The sequence below is a fragment of the Schistocerca piceifrons genome, chromosome 2 (assembly GCF_021461385.2).
Source record: "Schistocerca piceifrons isolate TAMUIC-IGC-003096 chromosome 2, iqSchPice1.1, whole genome shotgun sequence".
NCBI classification, from domain to species: Eukaryota; Metazoa; Arthropoda; class Insecta; order Orthoptera; family Acrididae; genus Schistocerca; species Schistocerca piceifrons.
In genome coordinates, this window is record NC_060139.1 from 118196661 (window position 1) to 118218607 (window position 21947).

At 39.4% G+C, this 21947-nt stretch overlaps 1 protein-coding gene across 1 annotated transcript in view; it reads left to right on the forward strand.

Annotated features, from left to right (window-relative positions):
• The first annotated feature begins 7485 nt into the window (after nucleotides 1–7485).
• Nucleotides 7486–21947, forward strand: part of LOC124777227 (leukocyte elastase inhibitor-like) — a 76192-nt gene continuing 61730 nt past the window's right edge. Inside the window, exon 1 of the mRNA XM_047252552.1 lies at nucleotides 7486–7706. Within this exon, the coding sequence (XP_047108508.1) occupies nucleotides 7587–7706 (120 nt within the window). The 5' untranslated portion in view covers nucleotides 7486–7586. The remainder of the gene's footprint in view (nucleotides 7707–21947) is intronic.

Consider the following 21947-nt stretch of genomic DNA (forward strand, 5'->3'; position numbering starts at 1 on the left):
CCGACATCCTTGCCATGTCATTCTCTATTAATCCATCCAGCTTCTGCTCTCTGGGTTTTTGTTACTTGACTTTCATTTACAGGAAGAGGGTGTTGGCCTCGAGCCCAACCCTCAACCTGGAGGACCAGGATTTATATTAGGTTTACTTCCCTAGGGAAGCTGGCTTCACTATGCCTCTGGAGCCCTCACTGCCCTATGTTGTGGGATACACTCTGTGTGCCTCCTCAGTCGAGACCCATCCGACTTCAGTGACCCTGCCATTAGCCACGCTACCACCAGCACAACTCTCTATTTCAAGGAAGCATGCAAGCACTCCTGCCACCACTGAAGGTGCCTACTTCAAGGCGGTGTCCCCTGGGAGTGCAGGATTTTTCTAGAGACACATTATATGTGATTACAAGCTTTCATCTACAGCAGGACAAAGGTTATGAATAACAGAGGGTTATTCTCATCTAAGACTACCTTTCTGGTAGTGGTCAGGTCTGGTATTGCCGACTCAGCTGTGATGATTATAACATCCCTTGTGTGAGTGCATCCTTGCTTCTTGTTTCATGGAGATGGGAAGACCTGCTCAGCAGAATGTGGACCAGGTGGCAATGAGAGACGTTTTCAAGGCTACCATCTCAAACTTGCAGCAGTTATTGAGACATCTTGGCTCCCCAAAGACTCCAACAGAGCAGAAATGTGTGTGCCAAGTTTTCTCCTCCAAGGCTCCAACAAAACTGCTTTCTTGCAAAGTGTTTCCTTGCCCTCACTTTCTTTTCTGTAGCCTACTTTCATTTGTTGATTCACTGCACAGTCTCAAACCAGTGAAATGTAGTGTTAGGAACTTGTTACTTGTGCTCATCTCCTTGGGATCACTTCATACATTCATCAAATAAAGTCACACAAAAACATGGATTCTGGAACTTACATGTTTGACTGGTCTTGGGGAACTTATATCTTCCACAGCCAAGTTCGCATTGACTCACAAGTCTGGTATAGTTGTTCCACCGTGTTGGTATTGTTCTCTGGAGAATGACATTTGCTGTGTACAAGTGTTTAGGATGGAACTTAGAAGAGATATTTTGAGTCACCTTTCGATAAACAGTTAATGGTGTGTCCCCAGGAATGTCTCTTCTTGTTGAAGTGGTGTGCCTTCCTTAACCACAAAGTACTCTTCTGTGCTGGATCTTAAACAGTGCTTAAATCAGAGTATGAAACCATAGTATAAGGTGAGACAATCATCCACATGAAGCTTCCTGGCAGATTACAACTGTGTACTGGACTGGGACTCAAACTCGCGACCTTTACCTTGTGTGGGCAACTGCTCTCTTGCTAGAGCACTTGCCCGCGAAAGGCAAAGGTCCCAAGTTTGAGTCTTGGTCCGGCACACAGTTCTAATGTGCCAGGAGGTATAATATCAGTGCACAGTCCACTGCAGAGTGAAAATCTCATTCTGGAATCATCCATATATCAAGTCCCTTCACTCCTGTGTTACACACAACATAGACACACTTCTGCTTTGTGAGCAAAGAATTGCTACAAACAGTTGCATAAGCCACTGTATAATGTGTGATGGAGGTTACATAGTTATCTTCCTGCTTGCTTTTTGGGTAGTGTTCAAGATGAATGGTTGTCAATAGACATATGGATAAACCCAAATTTCTGAAATTTTACCATCACCAATATGTATGTGTGATTTAATAGTAACTTTCTTGGCAGCTCTGTGAGAATACTCTTGTACAGGCAGAAAATCTCCTTCTATGATCAGCCAGTCAGCTTTTATCCTTCTGTTAGTCAGTCAGTTGTAAGGATTTTATTAATTACTTTTGCTTATTTTCAAGTTCGAAGTATGTACAGTAAAATGCAGAGATACATGAACTGATATACTATCGATTGTGACATAATGTGTGGGTATGACTATGTAACAGTCATTGACAATAACTGAAATGAGCACAACAACAGTGCACATCATGCATTATTCAGAGTCTAGCGAACTAATGTGTATAGCATAGAAACACATAACAGAAAACCGTATTTACACGAAAACAGTATTTACACAAGCTTTTGAGCCCTTGCTCTTTATCTAGTGAAAGTGCATGTATTCACAACACAAACTATACTGGTGGTTAAGTACTGGTGCTGTAAGGAGGTGTGAATAATGTGGATTATTTTGATGTTTTTGACTGGCAGATACTTTCACCAGCAGCAATTCATATATCTGAGTTCACACCTCCACAGTCTCTTGCTTCGATTACCACAGTAACAGTCTAAAGTGATTTATATAGTAACTCTCCTTTGAACAGTGTTATTTACCTCTCCTTTCTTTAAGAAATAGGTACAGCATCCAGCTTCTTGACCAAGAATGCAGTACAACACAATTATAAATAATGTCAGCATATGTTCTGAAGTTTGCTGGTTACAGTGTATCCAGGTATCATATTCAGAATGAAGCAATTTAGAAATGAAAGGAACTGCTTTCCTTTCCAAAAGATATGCTGTAAAAACTTTTACACAAATATATATTATTGTCTGACATACATGCAATACACCCACCCAGAAACAGTGACAGGAAGAGAGCAATAGTTGAAGAATGAAATATTTGATATTGGCTTAAGGAAACATTAGAATATCATATACATTCATTTTTATTTTTGTACATGTCTTTTTTTGGTGTAGGATTGTTTATATTGTGCCTTTGCTCCCTACAGTGTTCTAATACTTATTAAACAAGTTATCCTTTTTGGCTAAACCAAAATAAGATCTATCACAACTGTCCTAATACTGTGTAGTGGCTTTCTCCATGATTAATGGATGACAGTGGTGCATTTTACGAATATATTTAACACAAATAATAAAATTTCATATGGAAGTACCACTTAAACTACGTTTTGACCTGGCTTGAGATCAAATCCATTTATTTGTGGCTAAGGTAATATATTATTTATCCCCTGCATGTGTCAGCTTTATTTATATTACAATTAATTTACATGAAATTTATAACTTTAAACATACAGTTTCTGAGAGATCATGACTCGACAAATGGTATGTTTGTGTTTTGCCCCATTATTGAGGTGTAACCATCACCCATAGTTTGTGCAGCCATACCTCCACACGTTAAGTGTTGCAGCCATACCTCCACACGTTAAGTGATTGCTCATTGTGCACATGCTTTGTGGTGCCATCAGTGCAACTATGGAAAACAGTTCAGCCTCAGGTCTGTAACTTTGTAGACGACGATGAATTGCATGTCATTATAGTGTTCAGAGGGTCACTCTATAGGATAGGTGTACACTGATGTGTAGTTGGTTAAAAAGTTTAATACCATGATGGAGAAGCCATAAAGTTCCAACCATTCTTATATAAACCACGTTGTCCATCACATATTTAAGTATTCAAAAGGCCAGTCTGTATCATCAGCATCATGTAAAGAGCTCACCATTTTCCAGGTAAGCCTATAAATTACTTGCTTTAATTACTCCTTTATAGTAAAGTTCAACATCTAATGCAACTACAAAGGGCACTTAGAATGTTTTTGTCACTTGGCACACACATATTTGATCACTTCATTGCATGAGTATGTATTCCTCATTCAACACGCATTATAAATACAATATGCAGACAGTTTTTCTTGAAGTCCCTTTTAATTTCACTTATGTTAAACACCTTTTTCATATACAGGTTCCCCTATCTGTCTTTGTACAAATGTGTAAAATTTTCAGACTTGCATAAATAAATTAAAACATGAGGTAAATTTACTCCTTATAACTACACATAAATGTCATTTTGATATTAGCTGACAAATGAAGTCTAATACATTTCACATACATACAAGTTTATACATAAATTTGTCAAATTGTTTTTGATATTTGCATAACAATGTCTAAATACAAGTGAATAATACTTAAGAAGTCATATTCTCCTTCAAAATTCATGAGGCTCCATTTCCATGACAAGTTATTTCATATTTACTCTCATAATTAATAAATAATTTATATTTACAACTTTTATGATAAGCTAGAATTCCTTTTAACTTTTAAACTCATGATATAATTTTTGTTTACATGAATAATTAGCAAAACGTGTTACACATCAGGACTGAAAAAACAATATACATTTATGCAATCTGATCATATGCATGAACTACTGCCCTCATCTCACTTAACTTCAGTGTTTGTAATTCCAGATTGCTAATGATAGGAACCGAGAATGTCACGTTTCCAACTCAAGTAAACATATCTACCCTTTAGCCACACCTTTCTCAAATCTACCAGGAGTTGCTCTACAAATCTACGGGGAGTTGTTATAAGCAATGGAAAGAAGCATTTATCATCTCATGCTCAAAGCTGTCGTTAACACATCATACAATAACTGAGCAAATTCTCTGTGAACACTTCTTTGCGTTTGGTGACAAACTATTTACTCAATATTTGTGGCACTATAGATAAAATTCTAATATCATTGTGTCATACAAGTTTATTAATGTTATTTGCTTAAAAGTACCTGTAATGATTTTACATAAGTGTACTTAATTTAATACTTTCCACTGTGGGACGCACATCTGTGTACTACAATGTGTATATATGTTTCTGTCTCTTCCATATTCATACAATGTGTGTACATGAAACTGATAGGTATCTTCCTAGGCGAGGCACAGCATCGTTATCTCCTCTCATAGCTTATTCAGAGTATGAGCATACCCCTAGAATTATTAACTCTTTCATGACATATACAGATTTCCAATAACAAAGAGCTTAGTTTATTTTGGATATAGCCATAATGTAGATTTCTGAGTATATATTGTAAATATTAACCTGGTGTGTAGATAGCTTTCTGTAGTTAGTTCATTTTATTTCCATCCATGTAAATATTTCCTTTTTTAGTTTTCTTTTCCTTTTAGTTTTATTATTATAGTATAGATGTCAGTAATTATTTTAGACATCAATTTATATTCATAATCTTGTGGGTATATTCTATGTGGTGTAGAGATACTAATGTTAGCTGAGCATCTGGCATGTTAAGAAGCATATTGAGCTTGTTATGCCATCATGCATGCACCAAGGTCTCTCTCCTATGATGCAAATTTCTACTGCACTTGTGTGTTGCCTCTTGTCATAATGCTACATCATTTATTTGTCCCCTCTGCATTTACCAATTTTTTGGTTGGAAGGTGTATGTATTTTGGTAGTGAATTTGCATCACGGTGATTAAATTCAGCTTATTACTCATTTCACAACATCCTTTTCTCAGTGAACAAAACCTTCAATAACCAATAACTTACCTTATTTCTATGTACACAAATATAAATGAGAAGAGAGAAACTTTTCATAAAAGTAAGTGGACATCTTTCATAATTTGTACTGAAATATTTTCACTAAAGAAAAATAACTTCATGAGTTGGTTTAACCTTTTGTCAAACCCATTCAGCATAGAAATTACTTTAGATCCTTGCCTGGATAAAGGCCCTTTCCTTTCTATTTATAGGGTAAGCTACTCTATATGATCCTGGATGAGGAACTTGCATAATTACAAATGGGGCGGTGTATAAGAGTTGCCATTTGGGGTTAAGTTTTCCATGTTTGGTACACTTTGGGCGCTTTCACAGCAATACTTCTTGTACTGTGTGGAATTGTGCAGTGCAGCTAATCTTTTTTGCTGTTACGTGTTTAATGCCAACACATCCAAAAATAATTGTTTGAAATTTGGCATAAGCCAAAGAATATGCTGACATCATCTGTAACCTCTCTCGTGGTGATTTGGTGATTTTCCAGAGCCATTTTCATTACCTCTTCCATATTGTCATCAGTAATTGATGTGCTAGGGCATTCATGATGGTTGTTATCTTCACTGCCTTCTCGGGCCTCTTTGAAATATTCATACCACTCATAAACTCTTGTCTTACTCATAGCAGATTTGCCAAAAGCCACAGTCAACATTTTGAATGTGGTACTGCAGGTTATTCTTTTTTTTAAAGTAAACTCTAATGCAAATTTTTTGAGCCATCTTTATCAGAAGTTAAAATTTGCCACACATTTGAAAACATGTATAACCTTTTTGACCATCAACAATAAACTAAATATTCAAAACAGCTTAAAATACAAACACATGTCAGGAAAATGTCTATTAACAAGATAAAAAAATAAATTGAAAATCAGATGTGTAAATCCCATGAAGTTAAAAAATTTGCATTGCTTTTTGGTCACAACTCATATATTCTTTTTGAAACACCCTGTATCATAGAGTATGACATTGCATCATGTGCTTTTCCAATCTTTCCATGCACAGTCTGTCATTCCAAATCTAATCTTGGTATACTGAGGTTATGCTGGAACACACCTATGTTACCTACCTGAAATGTGTGCTTACCTGCTACACAATCCCATAATGAGTTTGCACAGTTTTTCCCTGAATCTTCTCTATCTGTTTTTTAAATCCAAATTAGTAATGGTTCCTCATTAGTGAATGAACTGTTAATGAGTTCAGAAGCTCTTTTCTGTGTCGTATGTACCTTTCTAATAATCTGTCTTGTTAAGGTTTCTCAACTGAATAGCAGCTCACAAAAGCCAGTCAGACAACTGTAAACAAATTCCTATGTATATTAATTATGTACAGTTCTTTATAATGTAATTGGATACATTATAAATTATATTTACCAAGTAGTTCCAAAAGTTTGTCTAATTTTAACTTTCTTTTATGTATGTGTTCTGCCACCACTTGGTTAGTAGTTTTTTTATCTATACAATTACATTATATTGTTAAAAATTGATTGTTTTCATTGCACAATTCTTTATGACTTTTCTGGCATATCTCTAATTGGCAGTGGCCTTACCAACAGACAGATTTATCTTTCATTGAGAAAATGTGTTAGAATTGTAAGCTGACTTGTTCCTCATTATAGTGAGCAATCTGAATTCTGGTCTATGGAACTTGCAAATAAGTATAGCTATTAATAATATGTGTTCATCCCATCTTAAATCAATTTAGATGGTTGTTCTTAAGAATTTCATGATGGTGACTGATTACAGCAGTTGATTGATTTTACTGAAACATATTAAGTCTCCTTACATGTCTACTTACCCTTCATTGCAGTTGTTTACACTATTTATTTGCTGGTTTTTATGCATGCCGCAACCTTTATCCATTGACGGAGTGTTTTTGTATTCACTTTTGTTGTTTTTTCATATAGTCTCCTCTAATAAAAGCCTCAATGAAATTTTGTCCCCTAACATATTATGATGCAGCTATTGGACAAGCAGTACTTGTATTTTATTGGTAGTGTGACCAGGGAGTTGATGTTGGCATAGTTACTAAACAATTTTGTGATCATGGGCTGAAGTAAATGTTCTACATCTTCACGTGTAGTCTGCGCACCATCGTGAAGTGAAAAGCAATGTCCTCTCCAATGCTCTCAGCCAATAACATATAACATATAACTAGGAGGCTGCCACTAAAAGAAAGGAGTAATTGTTGATATCATTTTAGCAAATTTCTTATGTCTGTTTCTTGCAGGTTCTTTGAGCCAGTTGACTTGCCTGGTGCTTGTAAATGCAATTTACTTTAAAGGCCTGTGGAATATCCCATTCAAGAAAGATGACACATCCCCCATGCCTTTCCATGTTTCTGCAACTCAGAAGAAAACTGTAGATATGATGAAACTAAAGAAAAACTTTATGTATACAGAGGCAAAACAACTTCAAGCTCAAGTTTTGAAGCTCAATTACAAGGTATTGCTAATAAATTTACTGAGTTGGTAAAAACCTTCTCTGCCATTCAATAACAGTAGCATGAAATTAGAGACACATAACTTTATACAACAATGAATTGCTTAGAAAAAAATGAGGAAAGGTGACAACTCACACACAAACCTATGGCACCGATAAACTCGTCACCAGAAATATCGATACATAAACAAACCATCTTTGCTTTGTATTTCATCTCTGACTTCTTTGTTTGCTGCCATGTTAAAGTTCAGTTCCGTATGTGTTGTTCTGCCATGATGTGCAATAAAATATAGTTCTCAACATGTTGGTGTATTCTCTGGAGAAAACCACCCTGAATCCACCACAATGGTGAGCCCGAATTTCTTCGTTATTCGTTTTTGCTTTCCGACAGTCCCCACGACGACCTCGCCAGTGTGTTGTACCACAACTGTGTTCAAACAATGACTTTGGCTCCACACCTGACACCCAATTTTGTGACAAATATGCACCATGTTGCTGACGATGTACACCCACCAGGATTGCAACACGGTGTTTACCCTTCGGCGGCTCCCCCGGTGTTGCTCAATATTTTTGAGCCTGTAACAACAAGTGAGGTTAGGAACACGCATGAATCTGGTTACCACATGCCTTTGTTCCTGCCACCTCATGTGCCTACCTCCACCAACCGTGCCACCACTACTTACGGCTCTCAATGCAATGCGGTACCAACGTTGAACTCCATTAATGTTTCATTGGACAACTTCCCACTGCCGGAGCAACAATTCTCGACACCCTACTCCGTGCAACCCCACATTAACTACAGCCACGTGGTCGGCCCTGCCAGGCTCATGGGCCTTTCACCTCAGCTTCCTACCACGCTTGCTGCTACTTCTGTCCCACATCAATATGTGTCTTCCGACTTCGGCATATCAGCCTGCGACATGAACAACAAGTGGTCTAGTGGGCATAACAACATAACTACTACAGCCCAGTGCTCTGTGCCACGGCTCTCACCTTATCCGAACGTGATTTCGAATGGAGTGAAACACATCTCTCCTGTCACATCTGCGCCGGCTCCTGTCGAGCTTCTGTATTCGTTTTCGGCACAAACCGGTGCCTCATCCATGTTGGCCTTCTGCGACATGACACATCATCCTCCACCACAATGTGCCACCTTCACTCTACCGCAGGGTCAGTTAACAGCGCCATCGAGCTCCCCGACCGCGCCGTGAAGGCTCGAGAATGCTACTGCCGCCCATGCTTTCGACCTCACATCTGCTTCCGCACTTCTCCCCCCAGTCTGCTTCCAGGCTGCCACCACTCGTGAAACTACCAAAACTGCCTGTGTTCTCCATTGAGAACCCCGAATTCTGGTTCACCTTAGTCGTGCAGATCTTTAAATATTATTCACTTGATGGCCACTCACGGTGTATTTGTCTCATGAACAATCTCCACGACCATGCTGACTTGATTCATGATTTAGTCATCACACCTCCTCAGGTAGACAATCCACTTCTGTTAAGAGGACGACACTGGAACATGTTACACAGACGTCGACTGAGAAGGTCCAGCAGCTCATCTACAAGGAAAAACTCGGCGACTCGACTCCATCAAAGCTGTGGCGCTGTCTCTGACTTCTCGTTAACAACCAGGCCATGCCCAATAACATGCTCTTGTCAATCTGGATTAAGAAGCTTCCTCTATCTGTCCGAACTGCCATCTCTTGCCTCAAAGCTCAAGCAACTGACGTACTTATCCGCGCCGCTGACCGAGCTCATTCTGCACTACAATGCGAGCTTCACACCTGGCAAATTGAACCCACCTCCCACCAACAGCTTCACCCTCCCCCTGCACGCCGCAGACGCTGTGTTAATTTGGCCACCGATAACCACTCGCCGGCATCGCCGACAGCCTCGCCCCCTCCCGCAGTCAACTCTTCAGCAGGCACGGACCCTCGTCCTTCCCCCTCGGCTACAGGGTCTCTGCAGGATGCACTTCCACATTACCCCTACTGCTACTTCCACACACGTTTTGGTGATGCTGCAAGGAACTGCAGACCGCCTTGCTGTTTCCCAAACGCTGGTCGCAAGTAGGTTCCGGTGCCGCCTCTTGCGCACAAGACAGGCACCTCCCAGTGCTTCACTCGGTGCATGAACGACCGAACATTTGTGGATGCTTATACGTCAAAGACATGTCTTCAGGACAACTGTTCCTCGTTGACATGGGTGCTGATGTGTCCCTACTGCCTACGTCTCTAGCATCCGAGAACATTCGTTCCCATCACACGTCACTACAAGCCGTCAACTCCACTAAACTGCAGTGCATCGGTTTGACATCCCACCCTGTTATGCTCTCTCCGAACTGCGAGCTCGAGTGGACTTTCCTAGTCTGTGATATTGACGAACCTGTCATAGGCACTGATTTCTTGCGCCACCACAAACTTTCCCCAGACATAGTGTGCAACACTGTGTTTCATCACCCGACAAACACTCACTTTCCCTGTGCTCCGTTGAGCCCTTGCTCCCTGGATGTATCTGTTCGTGCTCAACTAGTACACACGTGCTCGTCTCTTTCGACTGTGCTGCAAGAAATTACACACAAGTGTCTTGTCGAGCAAGAACAGGTCGCTCGCCTACGCAACGAAAATTTCGAGCTCGCCCACTGGATCCACAAAAGCAGTTTGAAATTAAAAACACTTCAACAAGGACAAATCGAGGTTAGTAAGTGCATTGACTGTACAGACAATCCTACTTCCATGTGCTCCTCTTTCGTAACCTCTATCAATGGTGCTGTCAGCGCAATGTCATACACAGACATGTGTAAACTAGGCCCCTGTACTGCTATCACCACATGTACTGACAGCCCCATAGCGCCACGCCCTCTTCCTGCCACAGTTGTTGACTCTGACTTGTGTACCAGTGCGCATGCGCGCCGCGCCTCACTTCAACCTGGCCTGTCCCCAGTGGATGATCTTGCAAACTGTGAAACTGCTACTCCTGTGTGCCACCGTGTGAACTCAATGAACTGCACAGACAGTGCATTCGCGCCTGAATGCAATTCACATGTTTTGACCGAGACCCTGCTGCCAAAGGCCGCACCCACAGCTGCTGTGCCTACTAACATTTCACGAACCCAACCAAACTTTCACGATTCCGGAGTTTGCGCAGCCATCTTGTCGTGCTGACTCCTGGGACACATCGCCACCTCGGTACAAGGTACACAAACACACCTCTCCCCCTCTCGGCAACTTCCCTATTCCCCCTGGAGGATTTCAGAATGTGCACATCGACATTGTGGGCCCTCTTCCCGCCTCCAATGGTTTCCGTTACATACTTTCCACCATTGATCGTACTACTCGTTGGGTTGAAGCCGCCCCTCTTCCCAACATTACCACAGAAACTGTCGCTCATTCTTTCATTCAGTCGTGGGTATCACATTTCGGTTGTCCCGCAGGCATTACCATTGGCCACAGCCGTCAGTTCAAGTCGGCCCTGTTCAATGGCATTTGCCATATCTGCGGAATCCGACACATACACACGACTGCTTACCATTCGAAAAGCAACGACCTCGTCGAGTGCTGGCACCGCACCTTCATGGCAGTCCTCCGGTACCACAACTCCTTATGGATGGAGTCCCTGCCACTTGTACTGCTTGGTGCTCATGCAACCTACAAGGAAGACATCAAAGGGACAGTTGCAAAATACATATGTGGACAAACCCTGGTCCTCCCAGGAAAAATCGTCTGTCCTGCCTGTCACTCACTTTCACCCGTACCCTCGTTCATTGAACGTGTGCTGCTGATTCCCCCCCCACCCCAGCCCGCCATCCGCTCACCCACCTCCGTAATTTTGTCATGCTCTGGGATGACTCCATCCGAGTACCTCTCCAGCCCCCACACTCTGGCCCTTATCTATCATGTGCTTTGATGATCCACAAACACGTGTGACATCCTGATAAAAAATTCCCCCATCACTTTGTTGCTGAACAGACTCAAACCAGCTCATGCCGCACCCGAATCTACACTATCACCTGACACGAGCGTTCCACTCCGCCTACTATCACATGACGCTCCATCTTTGCCCCCTCCCTCGAGCGATAACTCACCGTCGTGTGCATCTCAGAACTCCTCGTCAAGCTCGATGCCAAGCTCCCCACCAAACACACTCTCTCAATCAAGCTCACAGCCCTCAACCAAAAACTGCTCACCGCTACCTGTGTCGAGCACGTCCCCGCTCTCGCCTGTCTCACCGTGTTGAGGTTTTTGTCCCCCCACTTGAGACACATGGCCTGTACGACGACCGGCTCGCTTCCATGATTTCCACGTCAACTGGCCAACCCTTGCAGCTCAACAACTTCCAACACCACTACTGGAGGACTCCTTTGAGCTTACTATCATTCATCTACCTCACAACTTCTCCTGATGCCATCCTATGTGGAGCCGATAAACTTGTCCCCAGAAATATCGCTGCATAAGCAAACCATCTTTGCATTGTATTTCATCGCTGATTTCTTTGTGAGCCACCATGTTTAAGTTCAGTTCTGTATGTGTTGTTCTGCCATCATGTGCAATAAAATATAATGCTCAACATGTTGGTGTATTCTCTGGAGAATACACCATAAGGCACCTGTTTGTATGCTTAGTACTAGAAATGAAGCCAGTATGAGCACTATGGTCAAGTCTGTTACATATTGTTGATGTTACTACCATATTAAATCAAGAAAATATTTTGTGCATGTATGTATCAACATCTATATATGCTGTTGTTGTTGTGGTCTGCAGTCCAGAAACTGCACTCCGCACTAGTCTATCCTGTACAAGGTTATTCATATTTAAATGACTACCACAACTAAATTCATTTGAACCTGCATACTGTAACCAAGACACCGTTTCACTTTATCCCCCAACACTTCCTCAGTTATGATACTGACCCTTCGTTGATGTCTCAGGATATGTCCCATCAACTGATCGCTTATTTAGTCAAATTATATCATAATGTTCTGTTCCATCTGACTTAATTCAGTACCTCTTCATTTTTTAATCAGTCTTCAGAATTCTTTATAGTATCACATTTCTAAAGCTTCTATTCTCTGTTTGTTGGAACTGCTTATCATCCATATTTAACTTCCACTCAAGGCTCCACTCCAGACAAATGCCTTCATAAAAGACTTCTTAATGTTAAATCTATCTTTGATTTTGACAAATACTTTTTTTCAAAAATGCTTCATATCCTCCCTGATTTGACCACTGTCACTTATTTTGGTGCTCAAATAGCAATACCTATCTACTAATTTTAGTGTTCATTTTCTAATCCAATTCCTTCAGCATCACCTGTTTAATTCGACAACAATCCTTTATCCTTGTTTTAATTTTGTTGATTTTCATTGTAGAACCTCTTTTTATGACACTGTTCATTCAATTCAACAGCTCTTACAAGTTCATTACCATCCCTGAACTTCATTTCCTTTTCCACATGTCTCTTTACTGTTCCTTACTGCTTGCCCAAAATACATATTGAGTAAAATCGAGGATAAGTTTGCACAGTTGTCATACCACATTCTCAAATACTGCTTCACTTTCATGTCCTTTGACCCTTGTTGCTGCAGTCTGATTTCAGTGCATTCTGTCGACAACCTTTCACTCCATGTGTTTATCCCTGCTACCTTCAGAATTGCAAAGGGTCTATTCCAATCAAAATTGTCAAAATCATTAAATAAATCAATAATTGCAATACACACAGGTTTGATTTTCTTGAACTTATCTTAAGATAAGTTGTAGGATCAATATCGCCTTGTGTGTTCCTACATTTCTCCAGAACCCTAAATGATCAACTCTGAGGTTGGATTCTGTAAGTATTTCAATTTTTCTGTAAATAATTTGTGTCAGTATTTTGCAAACAAGACTTGCTACATTGACGGTTCAAATTGCCTTCTTTGGAATTGCAATTATTACAGCCTTCTTTAGGTTTCAGGGTATTTTATCTGTCTCATGTAGCTTGCATAACACTTGGGATAATTTTGTCATAGGATCTTAATAATTCTAAGATGATCACATCTACATGAGGTTCCTTAGTCAGACTTAGGTCTTACACATATATACTCCATGGCTCACAGTAAACGGAAGGTACTTTTCATTTTTCTGTACATTACCATTCTTCTTATTCCAGTTACAGATGGAGTGTTGTAAGAAAGATTGTATACCTCTGTGTGAGCTGTTATTTGTCTTCTTTTATCTTTATGATCTATACAGGACTGATACCTAGGGGACTTAAGATCATTCATACGTTTCCCATTGTAACATAGGTCTTTTTGAGTAACAAAGTATCTTTGTTGAAGTGCCTGCCAGATAAGATGTTTCAGCATTTATCTTTCACTCTCCAGCTAGTCAAACAATACTGAAACCATTCGTGCTGCCTTCCTTTGTTTATGTTAGCTACTGTACAGCCTTATATGGACCCCACAGATCTGAACACAACTTCTGTATGGTTCATGCCAGTTTTTCACAAATAGGCTAATGTCTTAGTAAATCAGCTGTAGTCTTTTAATTATCATACCAAGAAATTTAAATCTCCAATTTAGATCATCTAAAAGTCTCTAAAACTACGTACATGTGATCATTTCACATTGTATCTCTATGTTTTGTTCTTGAGGTACTATCATCTTTATTCTGCATGCTTTTGTGCTAGATAACAGTCCTTTTATCTTTGAAGTGTAAGTTGCTGCTTGATGGATGATTCTTCAGGTTGGGAATCTTAGGGGTATGTTATACTGCTATAACAACAATATGATGAAAGGACAGATTGCTACTCACCATGTAGAGAAGATGCTGAGTCGCAGACAGGCTACATGAAAAAATTGCTATACATTTTAGATATCGGCAAATAGCCTTCTTCTGAAGTAAAACACACACACACACACACACACACACACACACACACACACGCACGCACTACAGCTGGCAAACTCATTCATCCTTGTGTAAAATCCATGACACTATGTTCTAGCCACAATATGTTAAAATGAACTAAGTGTACAAACATCAACAAATATTATCGATACTACGTATAAAAAAGACTGTATCGTGTAAAATTGACAATAATTATTTCATTATTTCTGTAATAATTTAATTTCTGTGTGAATTAAAACTGTTATCAGAGAACTACATTCATGGACAGCAACAATTATAATCTTTTTTTGTTTTCTGTGATAATTGTGGTTCAGTTGTTCTTCCTGTGCTAATGGAATAACTGTTCTGGCGTGAGACATGTGAGGTCTGCAAAGAGAAAACCTGTAGCTATATTGTTAATTATTATTTGAAAAATAGAGTCCCTGTTGTCTAGACGTGGATTTGTATTTATTTCAATTGTAATCCAATCTAATTAATGTTTTTAAGTGTCAATTTTCAGCTCCACAATTAGGAGTGCAGCCATTAGTGCTAGTAACTTACAGCGGAGTTCTTTTACCTTGATACAAAAAAATATGAAAAATGGAAACTCATGTGTGCCTTGCCAACATCCTTTGCAAGTGTGATAACAAAAAAAGTTTGTCTTTTTGCAAGTATTTCTTCTGCTGTTTATTGAAATAGTGAAGTAAGCTCATACACCATTTTGTTGCCTGAAAAGGCATACCACATAATTTTTATGTATTTTATGTAATTATAAAATACATTTTAATTACCAGTCATGGACACTGAATAGAATACTAAAAGAACCAGAAATTCAGAGTTCAAAAAAGGTTTAAAACAAATCTAGAATGGCTGTGCAAAGTGAATGAAAGAAACAACAACTTGATACTGAACTAACTATGAGCAGACAGCAGTGGAACTGTGATTGGTGGCCATGTGAAGAAGGACGAGTCCGGCCGAGCGAGACCGAGACAGGTTGGAATGGGACCAAGGCTGGAATGAGACTGCTGTACAGGAATGAGACTGACCATTTTCCATTCCCGGGAACTATAAATATGACGCCACAGACTGAGACAGACAGGAATGGGACCGAGGCTGGAACAAGACCGGCCAACATGCCACTGCAGGAATGAGACGGACCATTTCCCATTCCTGGGAACTATAAGTAGAAAGCCTCAACTGAAGTTAACTATGAAAGACCGTTCCTTAGAATTTGTTCCTCACTCATTCTGTTCGTCTAGGTGAACTGTTCCTTTGGACCCATCAGTTTGTGAATGACCCATCTCTAACACACACACACACACACACACACACACACACACACACACACACACACACATAGGCGAGAAGAGGTTGAGGGGTGGAGTCATTACAGGAATGTTGGATATGTTGCAAGAATAGTTCCCACCTGTGCAATTCAGATAAGCTGGTGTTGGTAGGAAGAATCACATGACACAGGCTGTGAAGCAGTCATTCAAGTGAAGCACATTGTGTTTGGCAGCATGTTCAGCAACTGGGTGGTCGAGCTGTCCCTTGGACATAGTTTGTTGGTGGCCATTCTTGTGGACAGACAGCTTGTTAGTTGTGATGCCCATCTAGGATGCAGCACAGTGATTGTAGCATAGCTTGTAGGTCATATGACTGGTTTCACAAGTACCTCTGCCTTTGATGGGATAGGAAATGCCTATGATAGGACTGGAGTAGGTAATGGTGGGAGGATATCTTTAATGGGATAGGAGATGTGTCTGACAGGACTGGAGTAGGTGGTGGTAGGTGAATGTTTGGGGCAGAGCTTGCATCTAGGTCTATTGCAGGAATATGAGCCACATGGTAAGGGGTTGGGTGCAGGTGTGGACATAGATGCGAGATCTGTCCCGTTCACCCTACCCTCTCTACCTATTCCAGGCATCTCCTATCCCAGTAAAGGTATGGCTACCTATGAAAGCAGTCATTAACAAAATAGAGCACCTTCTACAACAGATAACATTTCATTAATTGTCAATTAATCACGGATGTCGCCCACATTTGTGATCCCCCACCTTCTTCCTAGTTGCCACTGTTGTTCCACAATAAGCAAAGTCTTTTCTGAAGATATGACAGGAGTAAGAGTACAATAAACCTTTTAGTTTACTTGTCTTTTCTTCTAGAGTTGGCTCCAGTTCTTTGTGTCTAGGGGTCTGATTCTTGAACCTGAAATTCTCACATTTCAGGTCCTCATGGTTAAATTGATCTAAATAATTTTAAACATTGTTGTTGCAGAATTTTTGTTTTTACATTCATTTATTTTGTCACATTTTAGTGCATCACACTGTCTTTTGATTTTTCACACTAACGAACCCAAAATTACATTGTTTGCCCAAAATACAAAAATACATCCAATCAAATTTGAGGCATGCTTACAGCTACTTCACTCTGTGGTAATAACAGTATTCCAAAGGGTTTACAGTTTTTCTTGACAAACAAATTTCTATTAGTTTGGATTTTTATTTCATAAATGAATGCAGGAATAAACATAATAAAAAGTACTACATTGCTTAATTAATAATAGAAATTTTAAGTGTGCCAAATAATTCATAATTTAAGATGTTTCTAAAAAAATTAACTGTACATTCAGAACTTTTATTTATCAATTATAACATCCAAAATAATAATTCCTATTCATAGATTCTGGCTTGAATTATAACAAATTATGTACAAAATTATAAGAAATTTTTCAGAAAAACAGCTGAGATAATACTAACCAGTCCAAAATTCGAAAAATATTATTGATATTGTGATATTGACTACAATTGTTGAGGAAAGGTAATGCTGGAGGAAGATGTCCCATCACAAATTCCCTCCTTTTTTCACTCTGTTCCCTTCCTTCAAACCTCCTGGCACCACCTAGCAGCCCTGTCCTTTCCCCATTGTGTTTCTGCACACTCCCACAACTATCATTACACTTTCCCCCACCCCACCCTGCTATATCCTGTCCCCTTCCTGCCTGCCCCGTATCTCTGTCCTACGCCACTACCAGATTTCACTACCAAATTTGCTCCTCCCATCAGACACAGCTACAAAGTAGTTTGTCCATAGCAGCCAGAGACAGTGGTCATGTGTGTGTGAGTTGTGCTTGTGTGAATATGTGTGTGTTTTCTACTTCAGAAGGAGGGTTTTTTGCTGAAATCTAAAATGTATAGTTGTCTTTTAGTTATGCCTGTTTGTGACTCATTGTCTGACCTATATGGTGAGTAGCAATATTAACTGTTGTCATATTGTTGATATTTCATCCTGTCTTTTCCATTATACTGCTATATGATAGCTTTGAGACCATCTCACTACTTCTTCTTAGTCAAAACTGGGACCTACCACAATTTCGTTCATAGCTTTAAGAATGAAATGACTGAACATACAAACCATGTGCTGAACCCATTGGAGCAGATGTTGAACTAAGATAGACTTTTGATTTTACTACCAGCCTGTTGCAACACTCTGATGTTTATGCATTTATCTTGTTAATAATTTTCAAAATGTTGCTGAGGAAGTTTTTATGAATTTTATTAAGCATCATGATGTGGTAGCTGTTAGCTGTGCATCAAAGGCTAAAAATGTGAGAAATGTGTACATTATAATTCTAGAGTAGCTACCTATGCTGTGATTATTAACACTCACACATAGTCTTCAAAATGATGATCCAGCAAGTTTGGTGTAGGGTTGCAGTTCAAAATCTGGCTTTTTAAAGAAACAAGGAAAAAATCAGTACTGGTACTGAGGGTGGTTTGTTGGTTAACCTTTAACTGTTTTGTCCTTTGTTCCCAAAATTTTGCTCTTCTGTTAATCTTGGCTTCCACTTGTTTAATGTCTTGGTCAGTATATACAGAATAGTAGGGAACTCATTGCACCTATGAATCCAACACCTTCGCATCCAACCTCCAGTGGAATTGCAAAGTAGTGAATGGAGGATATGGACAAAGACTGCAGATAGGTGGCACTAGGTGGGAATGTGGATCAGCCAAGGGCTGTACCAAGATCATCTGCACAGTTGTGATAAACTCTGTGTATTGGTTGTGCAGTGGTTAATGCAAATGAATCTCAGTCTGGCACACATTTTCACTCAGCATCGCTGACTATGCATAAAGTCCTGATGTAGTTGACATCATGAGTTCCTTCCATCTCTTGTCCTTTCCTTGGTTCCCCCTCCACCTTCAGTTTACATAATATGCACCATAGCTGCAGATTATATGTGGTGTCTGTTCTTTCAGATATGTCCGAAGAAAAAGACACCACACATTCATACAGCATTTTAAGTTGTTCCGTGATAGCAGTAATTCACCATGGGTGTCTGCAGAAGTAATTAGTATTAAAGCCATTATCAGCTAACATCCTTGCAGTTTCCAGGGGTGAATGATGGCAGCAAAGCCTTCCTTTGCTGATGGTTGAAATGTCTGTGTTAACAGGGAGGGGAGGATTTTTGTAGCTTTTTGTACTCCTCTACAAGTGCACTTTTCACTACAGAGATCAAGGTGGTGGTTAGCTAAGTATGGGTAGCCAGAAAGTAGGTGTAGCTTTGATTGTATCAGTTATGAAACACATGTCCTGGTTGTGCTGCATGTCAACAAGTCTTGTGTAAATATTGTTCATCCAAGCTGAGGAGCAATATTCTGTAACATAGTAGACCAATCCAAAAGGTGAAGTAGGAGCCTCATGATGTACCATGGAGTTTCTGGAGAATGATGTTTCAAGTTTTGATTTCAGCTGTTCTTAATAGATGTGTTTGTAGTTGATTGTTTTACCAAGCATGATACCTAGCTATTTCTGTTATGAAAGAATAACCTTTCTTCAAAATTGACCATGAGCTCTTTGTTGGTCCACTTGTTGTTCAGGTGAAATGTTGAGTTATTTTCTTAAGTACACTTGGATGCAACTTCTGTATATAGAAATATTTAGCAATAATTGATAAATCATTGGTCAGTATGGACACAGTAACATTACTGTGAGTGCCCAGTCATCAGCATATCCAAACTTTCTAGATGTGGTTTTAGTCATATCTGAAATGTGTAAACTGAACAGGAGAGGGCTCAGGGCAGATTCTTGTCGCAGCCCATCATTTAGCTTCATCTGTGAACTCATCTTGTTGCCCATTAGTATTTGGAAACATTGCACAGTGATCATTTCATTGATGAAATTGTCAATTTTTTGGCTTGGAATGAGTTGTAGAAGTTTCAGTCTGACACCTTGCTTCCAGACAGTATCATACGTAGCTGTCAGTTCAGTGAATATAAGTGACAACTTCTCTTGATTCTGGATGCCAGTTTCTGTGAAAGTTGTTAGGCAGACTACCGGATCTGTGCAGTTGCAGATAGAATTGAATCCTGTTTGTTCAATCAGTATATTCTCAAAGATCTTGTGGCTCATATTCTCTTGTACACAATTCTTTCCAAGAGTTTATATACCATACTAAGTAAAACTATTTGTTGATAACAGTCTGGCTTATCATTTGTTTTACCTGCTTTCAGTCTAGATATTACTCTTGCTCATTTTGTTTCACGTGGTATGTTGCCCAGTGCAAAATATTTGTGAAAAAGTCAGCCACCCATATTACATGCTTGCCATAGTGCAAAAGGTAATCTGCTAGAATGCTATAAATGCCCAGGGCTTTCACAGGTTTCTTTTATTTTATGGCTGTCATTACTTCTTCAATGCTCAGTGTTCAGTTTCAGATTTGCAAAGCTGTTTTGAGTCCTTTTATTTCTTTAATAGCCACAGTAGTATGTGTTCAGACTTGAGGAGTTCTGGAAGTGGACATGTTGTTTGCTACAGCTTGGTTGATGGTAACAGCATCACATGTGCAATCTCATCAGGAGCCACCACCTAGTTTTTTGAACAAAGATCAAGCTCTCCTGTTTGATGTATGGAAGTCCAGGGTTTCAGTGATCTCAGTTAACTTTATACATCTAGCTTTGTCACTGTTACTCAACAACTAAATTAATGATTTGTCAAAATATTGTTGTGCTTGTGATTCATTTCTTTGATGACATCTTCATATTCCATCACAATGAAGCATTAAGCAACAGATAGTAGGGTTACATCCATTAGATGCATACTGATCAGTTCACAGTACTGCCACCATCCTAGAAATGCAATGCAGTTGAACAGTTACAGAAAAGACTCATCATTCAGGTCACTGCTCCAGCAGTTCCACAGTTTCTTGGAAAGGAATCTGAATGAATAAACAAATACACAAGAACCCTGTTTATCCAGACTAGATGGGACTAGATGTAAATTGGGCTCCTAAAAACCAGGAAATATTCTACTAAATGCAGAAACTAAAATAATGTACTGAAATATAAGAATCTTTTATTTTGGCACTTAGAAGAAACACTTTTCTGGTACTTAAACTCTGTAGTTACTCCCACAGTCTATTCATGTTTATTTACTGAAGCAGTGTGTAAATTACTTTTCTTTCAAGCTTGTGTGACATTTGAGAGCAGCACGATCACCAGCACCTTACAGGGTGGTATCCAGTAAACCTTCAGATTTGTCTGCATTATAAATACATTATGGGATTAAGTTTTTAGAGAAAATAACTTGTTACAATTCTTTTTTTAAGTTTTCTGCAACCCGTGTATCCCCCCAAAACACTTTCACCCATCATTGAAACCTGGTGTATGTCTTGGTGAGCTATCTGTATTTCCAACTAACCTTGGCTGGCTGCAGAGTTAGAAACCACAACAGTTAGCTTGCTGTTTAAGTTCAGCACCTTTCCCTGCAGAACTGGACTGAATATCAAATGAGTAATGCTTCCTTGGGTATTTCATTTCTTGCTTTCTTTACTCTACTGCAGTTCTGCAAATCATCTGTAGACATCATTTTGAGGAAAGAAAAATACTGCCTAACACTCCATTGCCACTCTCCCATAAATGAAAAATTAATTGAACGGTTTCATTTTAACAGTAACTTTTCTTTGTATGAACTACCAGAGATATATATGTTTATCAGTATATGTTAGGAAATGACACTGTAGAATAAAAGTTCCAGTGTTGGTTGTTCAGTAAACTAGAAGTTAGTACCAACACTCATCTGGATTATTTGATGAAATTCGTGGCTCAGCTCATTGTTCAGTATATTTTTGGGTATAATTCTTCAAGTGGCCCAGATTGTAGATGTTTTAGAGAAGATATTGATTTGTAGATAATAAATTAACATCATTTATTTACAAGTTCAATATATCCAACAATTAACTGTTGTTTTACAGGCAGTCAGTTTCCAGTTATTACTGGTTTCATAACTCATAATATTGTATTCCTTTTCAATGATGCAAATTTATAAAAATTGACATTCTACTTGATTATAGTATCACAGTTATCAGTTAACAAAGTAAAACT